Source organism: Monocercomonoides exilis (genome assembly GCF_001643675.1).
Source record: "Monocercomonoides exilis strain PA203 chromosome Unknown scaffold32-1190040, whole genome shotgun sequence".
NCBI lineage: Eukaryota > Preaxostyla > Oxymonadida > Polymastigidae > Monocercomonoides > Monocercomonoides exilis.
Genome location: NW_027150577.1, coordinates 174,711 through 198,917, shown reverse-complemented (window position 1 = coordinate 198,917; position 24,207 = coordinate 174,711). Strand labels below are relative to the sequence as shown.

The 24,207-nt window shown below is 39.7% G+C and overlaps 7 protein-coding genes across 7 annotated transcripts; 3 read left to right on the top strand and 4 right to left on the bottom strand.

The window, feature by feature from the left end:
- The first annotated feature begins 1,304 nt into the window (after positions 1-1,304).
- Positions 1,305-2,695, top strand: MONOS_2091 (uncharacterized protein). The gene has a single exon (XM_067871988.1). It carries the CDS (start codon positions 1,444-1,446, stop codon positions 2,281-2,283), a length of 840 nt encoding a protein of 279 aa, XP_067724563.1. The 5' UTR covers positions 1,305-1,443; the 3' UTR covers positions 2,284-2,695.
- A 32-nt stretch (positions 2,696-2,727) lies between these two features.
- On the bottom strand, positions 2,728-8,230 carry MONOS_2092 (uncharacterized protein; the record flags this gene model as incomplete). Its single annotated transcript, XM_067871989.1, has 2 exons — positions 2,728-3,026; positions 3,333-8,230. The coding sequence occupies 2 exons, from the start codon at positions 8,228-8,230 to the stop codon at positions 2,870-2,872; spliced, it is 5,055 nt and encodes a 1,684-aa protein (XP_067724562.1). The 3' UTR covers positions 2,728-2,869.
- A 45-nt stretch (positions 8,231-8,275) lies between these two features.
- Positions 8,276-10,340, top strand: MONOS_2093 (putative tubulin tyrosine ligase). Its single transcript, XM_067871990.1, has 7 exons — positions 8,276-8,383; positions 8,467-8,498; positions 8,557-8,605; positions 8,652-8,765; positions 8,861-8,960; positions 9,024-10,029; positions 10,124-10,340. The coding sequence occupies exons 1-7, from the start codon at positions 8,349-8,351 to the stop codon at positions 10,186-10,188; spliced, it is 1,401 nt and encodes a 466-aa protein (XP_067724561.1). The 5' UTR covers positions 8,276-8,348; the 3' UTR covers positions 10,189-10,340.
- A 1,348-nt stretch (positions 10,341-11,688) lies between these two features.
- On the top strand, positions 11,689-13,830 carry MONOS_2094 (uncharacterized protein). The gene has a single exon (XM_067871991.1). The coding sequence runs from the start codon at positions 11,880-11,882 to the stop codon at positions 13,734-13,736; it is 1,857 nt and encodes a 618-aa protein (XP_067724560.1). The 5' UTR covers positions 11,689-11,879; the 3' UTR covers positions 13,737-13,830.
- Positions 13,831-14,852: 1,022 nt separating this feature from the next.
- MONOS_2095 (uncharacterized protein) lies at positions 14,853-19,691 on the bottom strand (the record flags this gene model as incomplete). The annotated part of the gene is made up of 1 exon (XM_067871992.1): positions 14,853-19,691. One exon carries the CDS (start codon positions 19,689-19,691, stop codon positions 14,853-14,855), a length of 4,839 nt encoding a protein of 1,612 aa, XP_067724559.1.
- Positions 19,692-19,742: 51 nt separating this feature from the next.
- On the bottom strand, positions 19,743-21,344 carry MONOS_2096 (uncharacterized protein; the record flags this gene model as incomplete). The annotated part of the gene is made up of 1 exon (XM_067871993.1): positions 19,743-21,344. The coding sequence occupies one exon, from the start codon at positions 21,342-21,344 to the stop codon at positions 19,743-19,745; it is 1,602 nt and encodes a 533-aa protein (XP_067724558.1).
- Positions 21,345-21,596: 252 nt separating this feature from the next.
- Positions 21,597-23,180, bottom strand: MONOS_2097 (uncharacterized protein; the record flags this gene model as incomplete). The annotated part of the gene is made up of 1 exon (XM_067871994.1): positions 21,597-23,180. One exon carries the CDS (start codon positions 23,178-23,180, stop codon positions 21,597-21,599), a length of 1,584 nt encoding a protein of 527 aa, XP_067724557.1.
- Between the last annotated feature and the right edge of the window lie 1,027 nt (positions 23,181-24,207).

Genomic DNA, 24,207 nt, shown 5'->3' with positions numbered 1-24,207 from the left:
TGTTCATTAGCAGTTATGACGCCTTCTGTTGAATAAGTTCATCTTGGTTGTGTGGCTCATCAATAAATGCTAAAGATGGAAAAGGATATTTATCACTGTTCTGCACAGAAGAACGTTGAGATGCAAAAAACGAGATGGATAATGAATCAGAAACATCGTCTGATGAATGATCCAAACGAAGTGAAATTAAGATATTGATTTTTTCCTGGGTAGTTCAATAAGTGGTCTCTGATTTTTTTAAAGAAAAAAGTCGGACGTTCACGTCATCTGCAAGCGAATCGCCTTTTTTGCAACCAAAATTATAAATGGGCTCCAGTCTCTTTCTCTTCGAAAAAAAAAATATTTCGAATTCTTTTATACCAGACTTTGTGCACAGCAGCAAAAACAGCGAATCTCTCTGCTAATTTTTCATTTTCCCGAAAAACGCTAATTATATGATTGGAAAGCTGTGCAAAAATCTTTTCAGTCCAGACAACATCTGTTCATCGCACAATAAAGGCAAAAAAGAAAATAATGAAACAGATAGATATAAAAAATTTATGACCAACATTTTCGAGATTTTCACATTTTCGAAAAACCATGAAACTTTATCAAAGAAAATAACTTCTTATGCAATTAGCCAATCAAATGCATTCAACATATGAGTATCAATTATGCTGGAATCTTTGAAAACATGAATATTTGATGAATGAATAATTTCCCTTTGAAATTTATTTTGATGAAAGCTATTTTGGTTTGTTGAAAATAACAAAAATTTTGAAATATGTTTCGTTTGTGATAAAAATATATATATGGTGCAAAATCGTTTTTGGATATATTATTATTTCTTTTCCAAATAACTATAACGGGAAGATCTCTGATTTTTCAAAAAGAAAGTTCCATTTATTGACAAATAAAAAAAATAAGGGCTCAATTTCTTATCCTTTTTAAATATAATGCAAAAATATATTATTTTTATAACTATATAACATTCAGCAAAAAACCAATTTTTCACAAAACAATTTTTTGAAAATTACTCAATGTGATTCATTAAGAATAATTAGTTTAGCAATTTCGAAAAACAAGTTAACCAAATTTGAAAAAAAAGGTGTAAGTGAGTCACAAATCCGGGAAAGTGTACAAATTTCAGGTTTTGTAAAACCTGAAATTTGTACACTTTCCCGGATTTGTAACATGTTCCGGATTTGTGACTCACTGTGTGTGGAATTGTGGATTTTTTAATTGTCTGGAAAAAGACTGTTTTGATACCAAATACTTAATAATTTTAATTTATTTTAAAAGAATCTTACAAACATTAAACATATGCATTTTTTTAAACTAGTTTTTATTTAATATTCAGTTTAACCCAAATTTTTATTGTCAAAAAATTTCAATGTTGGTAAGAATACCCAACATATTATATTGAATAAGTTTAATTGATAACAAGAATTTAAAATATTGAAAATGGCAGCGTGCTCAACATTTACAACATCTTTTGCAATTATTCCTTTCCCTAAATCATCCTTTGAAAGCTATGAAAATGAATTTCCAAGTCTTTACACAGAAGATACCAAACTTCTTGATTGCCAAAAGGAATCATTTGAAAAAGACTTGAAGATTCAAATGATTGCAGATTATTCATTTGATGATGTTGTGCAAGTTCATTTTGATGGTAATATTATGAATAATGAATTTATTGAAGTTATGAGTGATTTTATTGGAAAATCTGTTGCTTTCACCAATTGCCATGCGTGGCATAACAGCAAACGGCACATTAGAAGAAATCCCATTTACTCATCATTGCTTACACCAATTCGCGCAATTGGAACAAAATTTATCGAGGATTTATCTGATCAAGAAGCATTATCTTTTTCCAATTGGACTAATTTATCAAGAGAGGAAATTTCATTGGTTAATTATTTGAGGGATATTGCGTGCGGATTAATGAAGACAATGTCATGTCAAATGAGAATTAGACAAAGCGAATTTTTACAAGGATTAATTCTTCTTGAACGCGTTCTTACAGGCCAACTTACTGACATTCCTTTTGTTTTAACTAGAGATAATATGCCTATGGCACTTTGCGTATGCGTGATGCTTGCAAATAAATTGAATGCGGATGTTCCGTTTTCCAATGCTTGGTGGAGTCATGCTTTTGGTATACCAATCCCTCATCTTGCAAAATCCGAATTATTTTTTTTGTCTTGCTTGTCTTACACAACTTCAATAAAGAAAGAAGAGTTCCAAGCAGCCGTGGATACATACCAGAAGCTGCTAGCATCTTATCAAACACGCGCTTATTAAACTGTTAAAAGATATCTAAACAATACAGGTTAGCTTTGGCATTTTTATTGGAAATGCGATTGATATTCCTGAAGATGGGTTTTCTGTATCTTATGAATTGTAATTTTGGATTTGGACTTAAACCTCTTTTGCGTTTGCGTTCTGATCGCATTTTTGCGAAGTTAAATTTTTGTGGAAACGTTGGCTTTTTTTGTTGAATCTCAAAATATCTGTGTTGAGGATATTGTATATTTTAAGTGTTATAAAATTTTCGTGTTTTATTCCTCCCATTTTCGGTTTATCATTTCCGTTCACTTAAAAATAAATACGTTTTTTCATTTTATTATTATAACTTTCTTTCTTTTTTTTATTTTAAATTACAAAATGAGTTATCGGGTTTATAAATCTTTTTCCCCCCACTTTTTTTTTTCCCCTCAGAATCAGACACTTTATTTGCACCGAATGATGCTGTTTGATTGGCTTATTTATAAATTATCTTATCAACATTACAATAAAACATCTTCAAAAGTGTTGTAAATAATAATAATAATAATAAAAGCAACATAAATATACTCAATCTAATTAAAACATAATTTCATGGAAATGTTCAAATAAGATCTGACGTAGGAATCAGATCAATAAGAGAATGAACTTTCGGTGACATTTTTGACAGGGATTGGGATGTCAGAAGTGCAGTTTTGGCGCTTTGCTCTTTGCCTTCAAAGCAAAGAATGACGGAGAGTATCTTCCACGCCTGGGGCGCTCTGAAAGAAATAGATAAGAGGTCAAAGAAATCGATATAAACATATATATATTTGTATATAAACAAAAATATCAATATATTTTCCAACAATGAAATAAATACAAAAATATCAACAATAAAGAATCTCCCCAATCAACTCCTAAGTTCCAATAGCCAATAACTAACAATCAGCATCAATCAAGCTCCACAAAAACCCCACAAAACTACCTCAAACTTCTCTCTCTCCCCACCTCCTCAACATTAAAAAAAAAAAAGAAAAGAAAAGAAAAGAAAAGAAAATTAAAAATGCTTCATAGGAGACACACACCTCCATCCTCTTCTCTTGTCAATAGACAGGGCAGAGAGCACATAATACTTCGCAAATGCCACCTCCCTCAGCTGCGCATCCAGAGACGGAGGCGGAGCGATCCGTGGTGGGTATGTGAAGGCCAACGTTGGAGACTGTAGGAAATCGATGTCTGTGTCAAATGAATGCACATTCGGCTCTGAAACAAAAGGATTCACAGAACCAGAAGAATTATTAGGATTATTGGAACTATCAGAATTATTTGAATCATCAGCACCACCAAAGATATTATAACCATCACATCCCCCAAACCCTGCAGCACCACCCAGCATATTCTCAGGCAACACACATAACTGTTCTGCTTCTTCACCTGCCCCAGGCGAGCCATCAGCTCCAGTGAGGAGATAGAAGCTCTGTTCGGAGTCTGCCACCAAGCAGAACCTGTCGCATCCACTCAGAAACTGCGTAACGATCTCTGAAGACAACACACCAGACTTCATCAGATGCAGCATCGCCAGTGATACCAACGTGCCCACATGCACAGGATTAACAGCAAGGGACCTCAGAAGCGCGTCTTCCGCGCTCGTAAACTGGTTTCTTGCGACTAAGTAAGATGCGATTGACTGAAAGACAGCGGGGGAGGCAGGGGCCAGATGCCATGCACAGGAGAGGCAGAGAAGAATGTCGGGCTCAAAGCGGTCGGAGACAGAAGAGACAGAGGAGACGGAAAGAGAGCAGATGTGGGAGGAAGAGGAAGAAGAGGAAGAAGAGGAAGGGGAAGACGGTAAGGAAGAGGAAGAGGAAGCGGTGGAGAGAGAAGAGGAAGAAGAAGAGGAGGAGGTAGAGGAAGAAGTGGCAGCAGAAAAAGCAGATGGAGAAGCAGAAGAAGACGATAACGAAGAAGAAGAAGAAGATGATGTTGAAGCAGCATTAGCTGGTTGAGGCGACGATGCTGTCGGTGATGTATGAGCAGTTGATGTTGGTGGAGCAGATGTTTCAACAACCGATTGCGCTTCTTGCTTCTCCACAAGCGGATTCTGTACTTCATCAACAGGATTACCTTCACTTTGTCCGCTGGCTGGCTTAACTTCCTGTTTCAGATGCTCTTTCTTTTTGTTTCTTGCTTGTGAAAAGACACTGCGATGGACAATTCCCACTGAAAAATCATTAGTTTCAGCAGATTCTGAAGATTCAGCAGCATCTGCAGCATCGCTTGCAATCACCTCCCCATGTTCATTCACCATCTCAATTACACCATCGTCTTCTCCTTCTTCTTCCTCCTCATTATCTTCCCCATCATCTTCATCATCTTCATCATCTTCTCCATCTCCACAGATCTGTATGTTGAAGTCGAGGTTGATAAACACCTGCGCCATTCCCAGCCAGCACTGCACAATCAGCGCAGACGGAGTTAAATCGAGTGGAGGCAGAGGAAGTGGCTGGAATGGATGGCCAAGTGTAGCAATGTCCTCTGCGGACTGCTCAGCGGTGGTGAGCTCTCGAGAGGAAGGGTTGGGATTAATATTACTGCTGCTAATGTTACTGTTAGAGGCAGCATTAGATGAAGAAGCATTAGCAGAAGCTTTAATATTACTATTACTATTATTACTACCATTATTCCTCCCTTCACTCCTCACACAGATCCTCGCAAAGTCCCTCACCGGCACTGTCGAAGGCGCTGCAGTGTCGTCTGCCAGCTCCAAGCCCGCCGCTGGGTTTGTCAGCACAACTGTCTCATCAATCAGAAATGGAGTGGAAAGCGGTGGAATCTTCTCAGTGGTGTTTGGCTGCCCTTCTAATTCAACAGGGTCAGATGGTAAGAGCGAGGCAAGGTAGGCAGCAGAGGTGTTGAGAGAAGAAGAAGAAGAGGAGGAGAAAGAGGAGAAAGAGGAGAAGGAAGAGGAGGAGAAAGAATTGGAAAAGGGAGAGAGAGACAAAGAATTTGGAAGGGAAGCATAGGAAGCAGCAGCAGAAGGTGCAGCAGAAGAGGCAATAGAAGAAGCAACAGAAGAAGAAGAAGTCGCAAACGCACTTTTCAGAGACAGAGGGAGGGTGTCGTTGCTGATTGTAGGGTAAGCCGGGTCAATCAGAACGGTCTTTGGAGTGATGGTCTGCGTGAAGGAGAGGAGGTACTGCGAAAGGCGGTGGTATTTTGAGGATTGGGAAGCAGGCGCGCCCATCAGAAAGCTCAGTACAGACGCGACAGAAGGGGCAAGGGAGGACATTAGAGAAGACAAACCGGCTGTGAGGTTTGGCGGGTGGATGATGTGATAATCGCTGGGTTTTGGGTTAAGTTTTGGTTGGTTGTCGGAGTTTGGTTGTTTGGTGTTACTCATTTCGATGGATGCTGTTGAAGAAGAAGAAGAGGAGGAGGAGGAGGAAGAGGAAGAGGAGGAGGAAGAAGAAGAATAACCTTGTTCTTTATCCACATCTCCTTCCACAAGAGCATATTCGCTCACAAGATGATGGAAGTGTTCAGAAAGAGAGAGAAACGAGGCAGCATTCAGAAGAATGAGGCAGTCGCGATAGGAGCTCAAAGAAAGAGACTGAGAAAGCAGATACACATTGAACAGAGAGGAGGCAGTGGTCAGGGCAAGAGAACTGAAGATGCTAAGAGAAGAAGAGGAAGAGAGAGAGGAAGAAGAAGAAGAGGGAGAAGAGGGAGAAGAAGAAAGAGAAGACAATGAAATGGCGAGAGAAGGAGGGAGGCAGCGGAGGCAGGAAGCGCGGAAGAAGAGGATGCGAGGAGCGATAGGTGATAAAGTGATACTTGGAGGAGGAGGAGGAGGAGGAGGAGGAGGAGGAGGAAGAGAAGAAGAAGAAGAAGAGGCTATTGATGGAATTGTAGAAGTCGAATTAGCAGGTGATAATGAAGAAGAAGAAGAAGAAGAAGAAGAAGATTTCAGCTGAGTCTTTCTCCAAAACTTCTCAACAGAATCGAAAGGGGAGATAGCTGAGTGTTCAGATGAAAGAGCTAAGTCGAGAAACACGAAGGCATTTTGGAGATGAACAAGAGGATGAGCAGAAGAAGAAGAGGAAGAAGAAGAAGATGATGAAGCAGCAGCGACAGACAAGAAAGCAGCAAGTAAAAGAGAGCAAGAAGAGATGGATGACATGTTTGGGTGAAATGACAGAGTGATTGTGGAAGGAGTGGATGATGTAAGAGAAGAAGAGGAGGAAGAAGAGGAGAAGGAAGAGGAAGAGGAAGATGAAGGTGTTGTTGTTGTTAATGATGATGATGATGAAGCAGGAGATAAAGGCGAATGAAGAGAAGGAGACGGAGCAAGAGATGGATGTGAATTTAATTCTGAGGCTGAAGCAGAAGCAGAAGCAGAAGATAGAGAAGAAGGAGAAGGATAAGAAGAAGAAGAAGAAGAAGAAGCATAAGAAGAAGGAGTCAATTGGAGGATGGATGAAATGAGCTGGTTCAGAATGAGCTGGGCAGTGTCGTATTCTCTTCGCTGCGCCAACTCTCTCGCCAGCACAAAGAGGGCAGACGAGACAAGAAGATGCTTCGGATGGAGAGTGGGACTTGAATGTGTGATGAATGAAGGCTCGAAGCTGTGAGAAGAAAGATGCAAATTTGAGTTTGGATTGGAAGAAGAAGAAGAAGAAAATGATGATGATAATAATGAAGAGGAAGAGGAAGAAGAAGCAGAAGAGGAGTCAGAAGCAGATAAACTGGACTGATCTTTATTTCCCTGAACACTTGGTTGATTATGCTCTTTGCTTTCCATCTCATCTCCATCATTTTTTCTTTCATTCCCTTCCACTTTCTGCTTCTGCACGTGCCTTTTCCCTCTTCCTCCTTTCATCCTTTCCTTCGTTTCCTTTGGCAGATATGGATTGACTGCAATGAGCGCCTCGCGTGCTGCCTCTTTCATCAGGCTGTCGCTGCCGCTGTCGCCGTGCATCGACTGCCAGCTGAGATGGAACAGAGCCACCGAACGCGCCCGGTGCGCAAACAGCAGAAGCGTCTCCTGCACGCGCTGCTGCAGCTCCTGCTGCCGCTGCTGTCTGAGTGACAATGTGCTTCCTGTGGGCAAAGAAGAAGATTTTTCTCTTCCAAAGGCAATAACGCGCTGCACAAGAAGCGTGGTGAAGTAAAGACAGTCGTGGGATCTACGCCTCATCAATGCTTGCTGGATGCATGGCACCAATATTGTTCCAATTACTTGAGTGGTGATAAAGTCTTGAGCATCGGGTCTATCAAACAAAAGGTGCACATAACGGAATGCTTCATCGATATGCCCTTGGCTAAGAAGAGAAAGGATTAGAAATTGATTTAATGGGGTTGGAGATGGGTACATTGAAACTTCTCGTGCCAAAACTTCACTGACATCAGCTAAACACCCGCGCTGAAGTAATGCAAGACATAAAGCTGTTGTAGTTTGGGTCCTTGATGATGTAGAAAAACTATTTGACTTTTTTTGTTTCTCTCCTTTGTCACTTAAGCTGTCGAAAAATGATAGAGACGATTCTGCAACAGGAGAATGAAGTCTTCGATAACATACATCAACAAGTGATAATGTCTCTTCAAAATTAGAAGAATGAGTTGTAGTTATCCAAGGCTTAGATCCTTTGATTAAATCTTTCACAGTTGTAGCGTGTCCATCAAAATCCTTTGAAGGAATAGGCTGTTCATAAAAATAAAAAGAATTATTCAGATTTATAATTTTGTGAGTGTACAAATCAATTGATAAAGAATTGTAATATTTGTGCATGAAATAAATATCCTGATAATATTGATACAGCATATCACAACCAATAAGTCGAAAAAATGGATTATTCAATGGAAGACCCCCAGGAGTATATCCAGAAACTGTTCCAATGTATCCTTCCTTTCGTAATAGCGCCAAAATTTCGCTAAAACTAGAATATGAAGGACCAATGGACAGTTTTCCCCTTTCTAAGTCCATTCTTCTGATCTTATACCAAACTACAAAAATGAGTAATCCAAAAACTCGCCCTACAACCGCTTCCGAAGAGCGAGTGATTTATTTTAAAACCACGTTGCGCAACACTATATTAGATGTAATGGAAGGGCGTAATTGGATTGAAGTTAATGAAGAGTTTTGACCATTTTTGAAAGTGCCACATTTTTAAAAATTTTTTAATTATTAAACAAAAATTCGTCTCGAAAATTACAACTTAGAAGCGACGCATGGGATTTTTTTTGGGCAGATAGTTTGTGAGTATTATGTTCGTTTCACTGTGAATAGCATTTGCTTTATAATAATTTCAGCAAACTGGGTTCATCATTGCAATTTCTCGCTTCTGAAAGATTACCAAAAGTATCACTTTATATTTTTCTTGATTTTTTCACGAAAATTTTGTTAGAGTTAATCATTTTCCGAATCATTACGAGATTACAAGAAAAGATCTTCTTTATAAAACTGTTCGACGATATAAGCGAGAACTCGAACGAGAAAATAAACAATCAGAATCAATGAAGTATTTTCTAATTATATTATTTATTCATTTAGTGATTACCTTTACCCCCAATAATTGTTATTCTTTATATACTTGCGTGGTGCTTGATGTTAAAGACTTGACTTTCTTCCTCTGACTTACGTACTTCCTCAGGACTATGGAATATTTCTTGAAGCTTTTAAAAAAAGACCAGGATCATTATGGATTGCTAAACCGGTTTTGTTTTTTTGTGTAAAATTTTCAATTCAGCAACTGTCGAATATAAATATTTCTTTTTAGTTGGGGCAAGCCCAAGGAAGAGGAATTTTTGTTGTAAGCAAACTTTCTCAGCTTGCAGACTGGAAGGTTGACAACCGTTTCACTTCTTCTCCTGTTCCCCGTTCGTTGCCTTCTGGAAGTGGAGCTGATCCAAATGATCCGGACCATGAAGAGGAAAAAGAAAAAGATAAAACTTATCTAATCCAATCATACATTTCAAATCCTTTGCTTGTCGGGGGCAAAAAATTTGACATGCGTGTGTATGTGCTTGTAACGTCATTTCTGCCACTGACAGTGTGGCTGTATCGCACTGGCTTTGCACGATTTTCGTTTTCTCATTTTTCTCTTGATCCTGACAATGTGGACAACCAGTTTGTTCACCTGACGAACGTGGCTATTCAGAAGCATTCAAGCGCTTACAGCGCGAGCCAGGGGTGCAAATGGGATCTGCGCGATTTCAAGCTATATGTTCACGGAAGATACGGATTCAAAGCCGCCAGGGATTTATTTGCCAACATGCAGAAGGTGATTATGCAAGTAGTACAGGCTGGGCAAAACGTGATGATTGCAGAAAGGAAATGCTTTGAGCTGTATGGATTTGATTTGATTATTGATGATACGATGAAGGTTTGGGTGTTGGAGGTCAATGCTTCGCCATCTCTGACTGCTGACACACCAGCAGACTACCACTTGAAGTATGTGCTGTTAAACGATATGCTCGATGTGGTTGACATTGAAAAGAGACGTGTTGGTGTTGGAGGAGGAGCTGTATCATCATCCTCAACTGTGCTATCTTCATCTTCATCGTCTTCTAATTCGCCATCACCATCGCCTGCAGCATCACCTTCTTTGTCTTCATCTCCCACATCTGTTTCAGCATCGGCTTACTCATCCTCGGCACTTGTCTTTCCTCCTTATATTCCTCGATGCTCCATTGAAGGCTCAACTGTTGGCGGTTTTGATTTAATTCATCGGGGGGCAACACCCATTGCTTCTCCTTTTTCTGCTCTCTGCCCATCGATGCTAGGTATGCTAATGCATCATGGTTTATTTATTAAGCAAACTGTTATAAAATCTATTTTATTTTATTCTTCTTTTTTTCTCCCCCATTTGCAATACAGGTACATCGAATTCTTTATCTAGATTTCCACATGAACTCCCTCAACGCTTGAAGAAATATGAATAAAGCGTTGGCCAAAATCATCGTGATGTTATTCATTTCATGTTATATTTTTTAGCACCAGTTTTTAGTTTTATCCATTTATTTGAAATGTTTTAAGATTGATATTTTTTTTCTTTGGTGTATTTATTTAAAAATTAAGAATTTTATTGTTAGATTATTTTGGATTATTTTTCTTTACACAAATTTTGAAATGAAAGCGAAGAAATAAAAGCGAAAATTATTCTTTAACACACAAGTTGTGCTCAAAGTTTCATTCTTTTATTGTTAAACTGAAGAAATTAACTTTTTTGTGATTCAAAAAGAGGGCAAAAAAGAAGACAGAAAAGATACGAATGAAATACGATGGATTGAACAAAAATATTTACAGTTTCACGGACAGATTACAAGTTTCTGCGTTAATCAAGCTTCAATCTTAATGGTGCTGTTTGCCATATTAAATGTTTTGAAGCATTTTTCTTTTTCAACAACCGCAAGTCAGTTTCACAAGGACCAGACTCGATCATATAAGGCGTCCGAAATGTTAAATGTATTTGGACAGAAAACTAAAAACAAAAGAAATATCCAACGAAAACAAAAAAGAAAAAATCTTTTTTTCATCATTGTTTCATCGATTTTCTATAAATAAATGATTTTCCTCCGAAATAGTTAATTCATTTCAACCTTCAATTTTGAATAAAAATCTGTTTGAAATTTTTTAACCATTATTTCGTTTTGAGAAGTGTGAGATATCTTTAATTTTTTTATATGCAAATTGATCTTCATATTTTTGTTGAATATTATTTTTGCGGATTTGAAATAGTTTTGATGGCGAAATTGAAAGCTGAAGAGAAAAAAGAGCAAAGTATATTTGATAAATGTTTGTTGTTTTTGTTTGCGCGATGTTGTTAAATTTGGGTCAACTGTGAATTTTATTTGTTTATTGTTTTTTTGAAAAGATGTACACATGAAGTTATTGAATATTAATAAGGAGTGCAGAGTGTACATGGTATCGAAAGGAAATGGAGAAAAGAATATTTTGAAGCGTTACAATTTTGAAGACAACTTTTATTTGACAAATGAACATATGGGCTTGAAACTTTCAAAAGCGAAAGCAATCAAAAGTCCGTATACAGAAACCATTGTTGAAGCAAATTACAATAATGATAATGACTTGCACATTTTTTTTGAGTACTGTGAAGGAACTAACCTGAAAGATGATATTGAGAAAAGAAAAAAACACTGGAAATATTATTCTAACAATGTTTGCATTTTGTATTCGTTAACAAGATTAAGTCTGTTTTCACTGAATGATAATATCCAAAAAAAAAAAAAAAAAATGAATTTTTTATATATTTTTTCTTTTAAAAAAGGAATTGTGGACTATCATAACTGAACTTTTGCTGGGGCTTTTTGAATATTTCAAGGTGGGTTTGAAGCACGGAAACATTCTCTTGAACAACATTCTTCTGACACCTGATGGTCACGTGAAACTTGGCATGCCATTGAGCTTTTATTTTTTTAAGATTCATAAAAATCTGAAAATAAAAAATATTTTTTTATATAAATACTCAGGAGAATTTCGAATCACGAAGCCATCATTGACATTGAGACGAGCATCTGCTTCCTCTTCGAGTTCATCTCCATCGGCAGTTCAAGCGTTTTCAGACTCAGCGACCGATCTCAGGCAACTTGGTATAGTGCTCTTTGAATTGTGCATGCTCCGTTCTTTTTCATCAGCTGATCTGAATGAGTTTTTACAGAATGGTGCATTGAGGTTAGTGAAAAATCACTTCCATGATTCAATCGACAAAGAAATTATGTTACTCACAATGGTGCTGCTGCGCCACGAAACAGACAGCGGAATAGACTTGCTCAAGGTGCTTTCATATCCAAGTGTGGCATCGAAGCTTCCAAGGCGATACGAGACAGAACAGGAAATTCATAGACTAACTCATCGTAGTGCTGAAAACAGCTTTAAAGACACAAATGAAGACAGGCAGAAATGCAGAGATTATTCACAAATTAAACAAAGAGACGATCACACAGAAGATTCGATAAGGGATACGAAAAAGCGCCATGTTAAGATTGAAGAGAGAGTTCCTTCACAAATTGGAAAATCAACTTCCATTTCGTCACCAACCTCTGCGTATCCTGTGCCAACTATGTTGCGTTCATCTTCTTCTTCAACATCCTCCTCCTCCTCTTCTTCTTCTGTTTGTCGCCCTTCCTATCCCTCTTCTTCTCTTTCTTCTTCTCGACGCTATGATTCTTCATATTCTGACTCCTCTTATGATTCTTCTTCATCTACCTTGTCTTCTAATCCCTCTGCTCCTTCCTCATTTTGTCGTTCTTCTTATCCGTCATCATCCTCATCTTCTTCTCATCACTGTACTTCTTCATATTCAAACCCATCTTCTTATCCTTCTTCTTCTTCCCACTCTTCTTCTTCTACCTCTGCTTGCCATCCTTCTCATCCCTATTCTTCTTCTTCTTCTTCCCACTCATCATCATCATCTTCTTCATCTTCTTCTTCTCGATACTATGATTCTCCATCGTCGTCGTCGTCATCATCTTCTTCTTCTTCTCGATACTATGATTCTCCATATTTTGATTCCTTTTCATCTCGCAATTCTAATAGATCTTCTTCTTCTTACTATATGAAAGAGGATACCAGGAACAGGAAGAACAATTATAAGGAGACGAATGACACGATGGATTTCCAGTCTGTATCAAGTTTTGATTGTAAGCGCTGCTTTTTTATCCTCTTAGCCTTTGAATGTTCTTTTATTCTTGCTTGCGTCGTTTTGAAATTTGTTCGTGGTGATGGTGATGAAACAGAATATCCATCAATGTCAACAGCATTAGTTGCTCCTCCTCAAGAAACTTCAACGACTACTTACGATTTACTGTCAATTTCTTCTTCTTCTACTGTTTATACTCCGTCTTTTCTTTCTCGGCTTTTATTTGGAACATCACCTTCTTCCACGGAAATTTCTGATATATATACATCATCGTATACAGATTCTTCTGATTCTTCTTCTTTTCTTTGTAATCCTTTTAACATGCATTCTTCTTCTACTTCTTCTTCTTCTCCCACCTCTTCTGAGTTGTTGTCATTTTCTTCTTCAACTTCAACTCCTCCGCCTTCTTTTCTTTCTAAGCTTTTTCGAACAAGTACTTCAATTTCAAACGAAGAGGTGATATCATTTTCTTCTTCATCTTCATGTTCGACTACTTCTTATATTACCAAACTCTTTCATGGCTACACTACAACTTACAAAAACCAGGTTATTGCATATTCTTCTTCTACCACTACGTCTTCACCTCCTATGCTAGTTAAGCCATTTTTTGGAACAACTTCGAAATCTTCTTGCGAGTTAGTCTCATTAACTTCCACCACCGTTGTTACAACCCCTCCTTTTTTTGAAAGGATTTTTCGTGGATCTTCTTCTGCTGCAGACAGGTTTCCTCCGTCATCTTCTCCACATAACAGGCTTTCTTCAGCATCTTCTTCTAAAAAACGGTTACCATCATCCTCTTCTTCGAAAAAAAGGCTGCCGTCGACATTTTAAAAGCGAATAGGCAAAAAAAGAAACCAAATAACAGTACAATATAATCGAATCATGTACCAAAATGAAAAATGAAAAAATGAAAAAAAATAAAATGAAAAAAAGTGTCAAAGTGGATATGGGTGAGTTTCACATTTTTGGTTTCTTTCTTTCTTTCTTTCTTATTCGAATTTTTCCATTCTTTCATTTCTGTCCTGCATTCTTAATTTTTTAATTTTTCATTAAAATTTTCCTTTTTTCTTTTCATCTTTTATATGTTTTTGTGCTTGTGATGCCGTTTGACATTTATGAGTATCTGGGTTTCGAAGTACGATGTCTTCTTTCAGCTTGCTTGAACGCTGATGCCTCATAACCATAGCAGCGTTAGCATACAACCACAGGCAATGCAATTTCTTGTTGTTTTGTGTCAACCTGCTTTGGGTGTTGAGATGTTATGCACTTGCAAATATGCTTTTTGGTGCACTTTCTTGTTCTTGTAGTTCATTTTCTTTTCAATTATTCAAAAACTCATTTTTTCTTCGACAAATTGAATTTTCATTCAAGAATCTGGACTGTTGAACAGACGGAAGAAGCATTGCTTTGAAAACATTGAGAACTTCGCTTATTATTTTGTTGGAATTGAGTTTAATGTGAAGTGACTGAGCAAGAAATGCCAAATTTAATTTTGACTCTCTTGAGAAATAAAGATAAGCAGTTTTGGAATGTGTATCGAAAACAACAGAACTTTTGAGAATTTGTATTTTAAACACTAGCCCGAGCAAAGCCTGGATATATCCGATGTTTCCTTGGCAAAAAGCAAACAAATGCCATTTTCACTGAGCAAACAAAAAAAGGAACATATTCAACAAGAAGTAATCACATCTTTTCAACGATTGGGGAATAATACCACTTTTGCCAACAATCATGGAGTACTTTCTGATTTTTGATGTTATTCTCTGTTGAAAAACCATCTTTCAATATGAACAAAATGATTTCAATCTTATTGAAAAACAACTTCCAGCCATGGCTAATCTTATTAATTATTCGTTGAATCGTTGAAATAAATGCACATGCTATTCTTTTGTCTTTTTGAAAACACTGTGTCATTCCAGAAATGTGCAATTACAAAATCAACCTGTTTCAATTATCTGATTGTACAGTATTTTCATTGTTTCCGCTTGCAATTTGTTTATCGTCTGATTCTTCTTCATCAATAATGGCATCTGAAATTGTGATCAGCACTGCATTTGCTGGGAAGCACTTTATAAAGTGACGCTTCAGATCAAATAACGTGGGCCTATCACCAGAATTCCCAGAAGTACACGAAACAATTGCTGGCAAATGCTTGGAGCGTTGAATTGCATCACAGCTGGGCCTCTCACCTTTCGTAATTTTGTCTCCAGCTATTACTGCCTCATACTCGCCAAACGGAATGTCCAGTGTCAGACACTCCCACAGCATCATGCCAATGGAGAATGCCACTGATTCCTTTGTCGCTCCCATCTTCTTGTTGATCAGCAGCTCTGGTGCCTTCCACCGCAGACACTCTTTTTTGAAGTCATCCTCATCCTCAAAGGCCGACGAAGGTGGTGGTGATTTTGAGAATCTCTCGCTCTTCACAGAAACATCAGAGGAAGAGGTGACAATTGTCGAGGTGGAAGAAGAGATGGATGAAGTGTCTGAGTCTGAGGAGCAGTCGGAGTGGAGGGCAATGCAGATAACCATGTGTTCTGAGAAGAGAACAATGTGAGGGTTGAGGTTGGCAAGAGATGAAAGAGGATTGTTCATTTCGTCAAATGAATGGAGTGCGAGATTGGCCACCCAGAACAGGATCTGTGCAGCTGTCATCTCCCTCTCTTGCAGAGTGCCTATCGCCATCTCTTTCTTCTCATTCCTTCCATGAAGCAGCATGAACAGCGAATCCCTCAAGTCCACAATGAGCTTCTCATGTGGCGATGAACATGCCATAGCATCCACCAGATTCGACATGGATGAGGTGGTTGGACACAGATCCTCCCCCCGAACAAACGTGGATTCAGTGTCTGAAGTGTCTGTGGTTGAAGTGGATGAGATGGATGGTGAAGGCGATCTCTTTCTTGTCTCTTCCTCATCATCAACCTTCTCCAGCACCCATTCGGGGATCTTGTCCGAGTCTTTTCCCAAGATGTATTCAGTGGAGCCACTCTCAGACAGAAGGTGCTCTGATGACTCGGAATGCTCCATATTCGTCTCATACACCCTCTTCTTGATCCTCTCCTCATTCTTCTTCTCTGCCTCCCTCTCAGCCCTCCGCCACTGCTCCTCGGGTGACATCTCCATCGTCACCATCTCGAATGCCTTCGGATCCTTCTTCACTGTGTCATTCACAATCACTTCCAACTCTTCAGTCCTTCTCTTTTGCTTTCTCCACCTAATAGTCACAGCAACAATTATCAACAACAAGACGATAAATACAATGCAAGAAACGACAATTATAATCCACAATGAATTGACTCCTTTTCCACTTTCAACAGATTTTTCATCATCTTTTTGCTTGGGCTCGCTTCTGTTCTTCAATATGAACGATTCGGTTTTTGATGGAAACGATGGATTTCCAAACAGAATGCTCACGGATATTTCTGTCTTCTCTCCCACTGATTCCATCTGAGATGAAGAAACAACTGCGATAATTTCATTCTCTGACACGCTTTCACTTTCATCAATCCCATGAATCTCAACCACTTCTTCTCTTCCATTCCTGAAGCTCATCCGCAACGAAACATTGCAAGGAAGAAGAAGTCTCCCAGTCAGCGTGATGCTTGTCTTCCCATCGGATGTTGTTGCATTCCTCGCCTCTTCCACAGCTGGGATGAAAAACAGCGATTCTCTCTCTGTTGCAATCCCTTCAACACCACACCCATCGTTCAGAATCCACAGCGATCCATTCGGCAGCACTCCATCCCCTCCTTTCAGACTCACCACGTACAGCTCCCCTGCTCCTGTGCACAGCACGTTCCTCCGAGCTGACCCATAATCCGGCACCTCTGCATTGTTGTTTCGAAACTCACTTTTTTCAATGGAAATCTCTCCACCCCAAATGGACATTCCCCCCTTCCCTGAATTCGCAACATCCGAGTTTTTCATGCAAATCGTGCTGTTTGTCGCGTCAACAAGTGATCCATTCCACATGCACAGTTTCTCTCTCTTTGTCGCCTGTTCGATTTCCTCTTCCCCAACATTTTCCTTTTGCCCTTCAAAAAGACATAAATCCAAATCAACCATTTTGCAGAATGACACACAAAGCTCATCGCCCTTCTCCTTCCTCATTCTGTTATCCTTCACAGAGCAGTTTGCAAATCTGATTGCTCCGCTGAATCCATCACACCTGATGACTGCCGATTCTGAGTGACTCGATGTGATGTTCGCAAATTCAGAAACGCTTATCACAAAAACTGGGTCATCATTCTTCTCTTCTTGCTCTCTTTCGTGTTTTGCTTCATTCATGTCAACAACACTTCCGTTCCTCAGCTCAACATCTTTGATAACTATTTTCTCAAATACCAACTCACTTTTCATTCTTTGGATCTCAAAAATGGATGCTTCAGCAACGATCCCCGAAAGATTGATGCTATCAAGAGCTATCTTGCATTCCCTTGATGCAAGAAAACCCCCACAAAGCGCAGCACCAATGCAACTCAAACCCTGCACTTTCAAAACAGTTCCCTCTGAAAACACAAGAACAGACTTCTCAAATGCCAATCCTTCAACAGTCACAGAACTCATTGAAACACTTCCACCAACACATTTCACAAGAGAAAATGGAATGCTCAATCTGTTGCCACTTCCCTCTTCACTCACTTTCGTTCGCTCAAATGAACACGAGGCAACAGATAATTCACCATTCTCTTCGCACAACAGGAAGCTCGACTGCTTGCCAATCAGTGATTCCTCAGAAAACACAACGCCCAACCCTTGAAGTGTCACATCTCCGTTGCAACTGATCACACTTTCTGTCTCGTCTTCTGCTCCTATCCTCAGCAGCATCATCCCTTCTCCTTTTCCTTTTCTCTGAAGCACAACATTCTCTGCTCGCATGCTCCCTTCAATCGGCACGCATCCCTCAATAAATATCCTCCTGTCATACTCTCCCTGAACATGCCCATTCCCAGCATCCACTGTTCGGCACGGTGCAGACACAGACCCACACATCCTTGTTTCATCAAACTTTGTGGATGACACATAAACTGTGTCTGATCGGTAAAACAGCACATATCCAATCAGGTTGATATCCTCGTCCTCCTCCCCCAGCGTCGAGTCTCTCCCATACAGCGCATCCGTCCTGTTGTACACCCCTTCCTCCATCCCGAACTCAAACTGCCGCTCATTGATCTGTGCACTTATCAAGTGGCACACAACAAACACATCTCTCCCCTTCACAGCCATGTTGTTCCTGAACAGCGTGTTGTTCAGCAAAAACCCAAGCTCTCCCTCCCCACGACAGTCCAAGAACAAAAACCCTCCTTTTCCTTTCACTGCGCTGCACGATGTTGCATTCGAGTCTTTGATCTCAAACTTCATCCCACTCTCATACCCACAATGCAGCACTCCTCCTTCTCTCTCTTCTGCAGAGCTACATCCTTCAAACGAGCTGTTCAGCACAACGAAAGAATACCCACTCCTCAACACATGCGACTCAACAATGCAAGGTTTTCTCTTTTCTTCCACTCCTGTCTGCTGAATAGAAGAGAAAGTGCACCCTTCGATTGCAACTCCAAGCATGTCTGCTCCATTCTGTTCGCTTCCGTCTACAATCTCCAAAACACATCCTTCCTCAAACTCCACTCTCATCACTTTTGTCCTGTTCATTCCAAAATTAGACGAACCATCACAAACCACAAAAGCAGAAGCTCCCATCATTAATTCATCAATCACACATTCGATAATATCAACTTTGCCTGAGCTCTGCCGAATCAGATTGTAATTCATCCCCAATGCCCCATCCTGCTTCACAAAATCACATCCTTCAACACACAACTCACTTTTCTGCTGATTCACTGCAAATAGCACACTCTTCTTCTCGGAAAGAGCACTTCCAAGTGATATGCTCAGCACCTTCAACCTCGCTTTCCCACTCACAAGTATAGCTTCAACTCTGCTCCCACTCATCTCACCTCCCACAACAAGTGTCGTCTTCGTGTTTTCCAACCCCGATTCAATCAAATGACCATCAAGCTCCATTTCTTCCTTCATCCAGTTCTCATCCATCAGAGTGAGCGACTTCTGGCTCTCTTCGCCTTCACCTCTTGATAGCCTTCCCAGCCCAAACCCAACTGTTCCACACATAGCCAAGCTGTCTCCACAGCCAATCACATCATATCCGTTTTCTGATGATACCCATATCACTTGTGCAAAATGCTCAAACAAAAACAGAGTCAAATCCACTCCCTCACCAAAATGCTCATCACTTCCAACAAACACATTTTGTTCATCCTTCCATGAACAGATCCATTCTCCAAAGTGCAGCATGCTTACACTCGAATTCAGCTTGTCGCTCATCACAAACACATTCTTCCCTTGTTTCGCTTTGTTTGTGTTTCCAAATCCAACTGATGAAAAGAAGTAATCCTCACCATAGCTTTTGCATTCAACATACACCCCCCCTCCTTTCCCACTCTCTGAACTGCATTCACATCCTCCACATTGTGAATTATTCACCACGTTCAGACTGCTGCCACTCCCCATGCTCAATCCCAGCCCCCCTCCCCTTTCCGACTTTGTGGACTTGCATCCTTCAAACACCACGGAATTCAGATCAATAGTCATTGTTGTCTGGACATTCGACATTGCACTCAGCACACATGCTTCACCATTCGTGTTTTCAACAGAAGTGATCGTGCAGTTCTGCATCAAGACCTTGCATTCTCCTTGCAAAGATGAATAAGAGATGCACAGCACGCTCCCTCCTTCAACTTTCACGTTTTCCACAATACATCCAATCATTTTCCATCCTCCATCACTCGATGAACACACAAACGGAGAGCTCGCAAATGATTAAACTCCCTGCTTTCCAATCACTTTCACACTCATCATTTCAACACTGCCACCGTCTGCCTTGATCAGACAAAACTCAACTTTCTGTTGAGGTGCTAAGCTCAGAAATGATAAGGAATCCATCTTCAGCACTCCATCTCGTGAATTCAGCAGCGACTCCACTCCTTCTGGGGAAATGAACGAGCTCGGAAACAACAAATCCACGCTTTCCCATGTTGCATCTACTTCATTCACCAGTACGTCCAGTTCACTCCCACCCAGTGATTCGCTCAACTCCATTCCAACTGCTTCCGAAGACTCAATCCCTTTCACAATCACGCCAGAGACATTCAACTGCTTCCCACATTCCAGATTTTCATTCACAAGAATTCTTCCGTCTCCCTCAACAGAGTCCAAATGCTTCATGCTCTCACTCAGTGTTTTGCACGGATACAGCGCATGTCCACAATATGCTGCATCCTCTCCGCTCTGCCCAACATACACCTCTTTCCCCAAAAATCCTGAAAGAAACACAAACAGATCAACATCACATCCCCTTGCCACCTGGTGATCGCTCCCGAACAGCGAATTCTCTTTGTTCTCAATCGAGCTCCAAAACGGAAACAACACTTGAGTAGCACTCACCCGAAGATCCTCACACACAAAATAGATATCTCGCCCATATGTTGCCTTGTTTCCAGAAAACTGAAGTTCTGTCATTTTTATCCCTGATCCAAGTGTGACTTCCAAATATATCCCACCTCCTCTTCCACTTTTTGTTTCATCATCCGCCTCTGCCGATGCTTCGCATCCATCAAACAAAGTGCCATTCAGCAAAATCGCTTCAATATTTGCATCCACAGCGAATTTCATGCATCCGCCCCATTTGCTAACACTTGCTGCACACCCTTCAAAACCACACTCTGAACACGATAATATCCCCTTTGATGATAATCCATCAACAACACTCGGACAGTCACCGATTGACTCGATGCTGTTGATGTTGCACAGCTTCATCTCCAGCAACCCTCCACCTGAAAGAGACAAAAGAGGAACGGAAGAGCGAATCGACGTGCATTCCACATTATTTAGACTCATCTCTCCTCCTTCTGCCTTCAGAAGAGGAGCACTGAAACTCAACAATTCTGTTGCTTTTTTCCCCTTAATCCTCACATCACTCAAATCTATTCTCCCAACTCCTGTTTCTGTTTTCAGCACAATCATGCTTTGCATCTGATGGTGCTCCTCTTCGCACACCCTCACCAAAGCCAGACTTTTCATTGACATTCGTCCTTCTCTCACCAAGCACAGCGCTTCTTTTCCATTCTCCAAAAGTTGAGAGCTGATTGTTGTGGCTGTCCTTCCCTTGCCTCTGATTTCAACCCTCCTATCTCCCACCTCAATTGTTGTATCCTCTTGTTCAAATCTCTCTCCCATAAGCAAAATGCTGCAATCAATCCCGTTCACAAATTGGCTTGTTGCATATCCAATTGTCAGGCAGGCATCAGATTCACTTTTTCCGCACATACTCTCATTGTCTGAGCCAGATGTGCTCACAAACCTTTCAATCAGTGTTTCACCAATCCAATCAGAAAAACTATTCGTACTATCGCTCACGCTCATTGAAGATTTTTCTGATGTGAAACAATTGAAAAGCAATTCTGAAGTAACATCATAATCTGAAGAACAATGAAAAAAAATGTCAATTCCTACTCCCCCAACAACAGAATTGTTGTTAAAATAGCAATAAGACAACCATATTCTTGGAAGGAAAAAACCTTTCGAAAGATATAATTCGATTCCTCCAGCATAACTACCATTTGCTCTGTTGTGCTGGAAGTCGCATTCTCTCATTAAAAAAGGGCTCTTACAATGCTAAATCGATCCGACGCCTCCAACTCCTGCTACCGAGCCATATTGAAATGAACATCTCTCAACCAAACTTCCCTCTTCGTCATTTCTTTTCTGATTCCTTGAATGCCATGTTTCTTTTCGCTTTGATAATGAACCTCCAAAATTTGTTGAAAAAAAACTTGAAGAATTTGCACAATTTTCAGAGTGTTCATTGGGACAGATGCATTCACGGCTTGTTGCTCCAACATATGTTGTAACAATAAAGGCTAGGTTAACCTTTGTTGCTCTTCCTGATTTAAATTGGCAATCTCCAATATAGAATTCAGTCGAGACATTTAAAAATTCAGTTGTGCCTCTATCTCCAGCCGAATTACCAGAGAAGTTTGATTGCTTGATGTTCACGCACATAATGTTGTTGGCAAATATTGCTCCAGCTTCGGATGAACCAGAACAATTCTTGAATGTGCAATCAACAATACAAAGAGCAAGCGATGGCTTGTTATCTGCTGTTATTGCACCACCATTTTCTCCTGAGCAGCTCTCAAAATCTGTTGAGATGAAAGAGGTTGAAGTTGAAATGTCAGCATGAATTGATGCATTGCGAGCATTCGAAGAATGTGAACATTGCACAAATGAGCAATTGGTTGTGAAAAGCTGTGTTTGTTGGCTGTTCATCGAAGCAACAATTCCCCCATAGATCGCATCATCCACATTGTCAAACACACAGCCGCTTAGTTTCGATGAAGAGGCACTTTCTGTGCAAAAAATAGGATGTCTGTTTGTTGAGGAAGTCGAGATGTTGAAGAAGAGCGATTGTGTGAGCAAAACAGAAGAGATGCTTTCTGAGTACAAAAATGATCCTTGTTTCAGTTCAAAGCACGAAAATGCAGAATTTTCCGCAATCAGATTCCCATTACCCATAGCTGATGAATGATTCCTTGGCGACCATACAACTGGAGGTCTTGAAAATGCTTTGTAATCGGTGGTGCAAAACGACATATTGCGCAAATGGATGTTCCCGCCAAGGTGGCAAATTGGGCTTTTTTGCGAGTGCCCAGAAGAAGTTATCTTGCAATCATTCAGCACAAGCAATGACTCTCCTTCCAGATGCACAATGTGTTCTTGCTCTTTTGTTATAAAACCCCCTTTTCTGATTTCCAGTGATGCATTCATCAATTTAATGCTTGTATTTATTGTGCACCAGATAGAGTTCATGGAAAATAATGATAATGAGTTGCTCTTTCCATCCAAAAAGCTTTCATCTGAATATGTTAATTTGTGGAGCTTGGCTTGTTCCAATAATCCTGGCACATTCGACTGTTCATTCAACTGAATGGGATGTTGCTGTGCGATGCAATAAAATTGTCCAAAAAACAGAACAACACATAGCCATCTCATGTGAACTCTCAAAATCAAGATTTTCCTGCAATAAAAATTGAAATGGGTTTGATCAACATTTTCAAGTGAAAGTAAGACATATATTCCCGCTTGACGACTATTATGTTGTTTTTGTGTTTCATCATTGAAAAAAGAAGCTTTGTAACTATCAACTCGTGTGCAAGTGAAACCTTTCCTGAAAGACCTGTGTTTGCAATAATCCTTCATCTTTTTATTTTTTCGGTTTCAAAGCTCTTCATAGCGAAATTACAAAATCAAAACGAAGCTATAAAAAAGCTGTCAATTAAGTATTATTATAAAAAAAGCAACAAACAATCATACATTTAAGTAATGATTAAAAGAAGCAATGAATCAGATACTTTGTTAATTCGTAGCCTTTTGAAATGCAGGAACACCCAAATCTTCTTCACCAATGCAAAATGCCCTCTCCAGAAGTTTTGTACAATTTTCAAAAAAAATTCTCACTCTGCTTTTCATTGCTTCTTTTCTGTTTGCTGCTCCAAAAAATTGAGAACTCCTTGTCAAACAGAGAAGTCATTCAAGTTTCTTCCCTTTTCTGTTTCGAATTCCGTTTATCTTCATGGCACCAGTCTTATTAATAACTTTGCAAAATATTTGGCTTTTCTTCGCTGCTTTTTTGCTTTGGTCAGAAAAACTTTTACTTGTTGGAAGCTGCGAAACCATCGAAAAGAACTAATTTCAAGTCTGCCTTGGACTTCCAAAAAGATTGTGACTGTCCTTCAGCATGTTGTAATTCACGAACTTTATTGGCCTGATTTCTTTTCATCGCACTTGCATTCTATCACAAAATCATTTGATCTGCTGCTCAAATGAAATTGTGTGAAATCTTCCTGTGGTCCTTTTTCTTGTCGGTTCACCGCTGATTTATCTTTCAATTCTCATAATGAATTCAAAGATAATGGTATCATTATGACTTGTTTTGCAGCTATCTCTCGAGAATCTCGTTTTGCATCCCCTTTGTTTCCTGACTCTGCTTGTGCTCGCAGAATTGTTGATTGAGTAAAAACATCAAATGCATCATCAATAAATTTGCTGTTCCATTCTTCCCTGTCTTTTGCTATTTCTTTTTGTAGATCACTTGTTGTATCGAATGTGAGAGGTTGTGCGGCTGATTAAGATCCAGATGGAGTGCACGAAGAAGGAGACAGAGAGGTTCCTTGTCTCCATTTTCCAGCATTCTCCAGCAGATCGCTCGGCTCCTTCTCGCACTCTT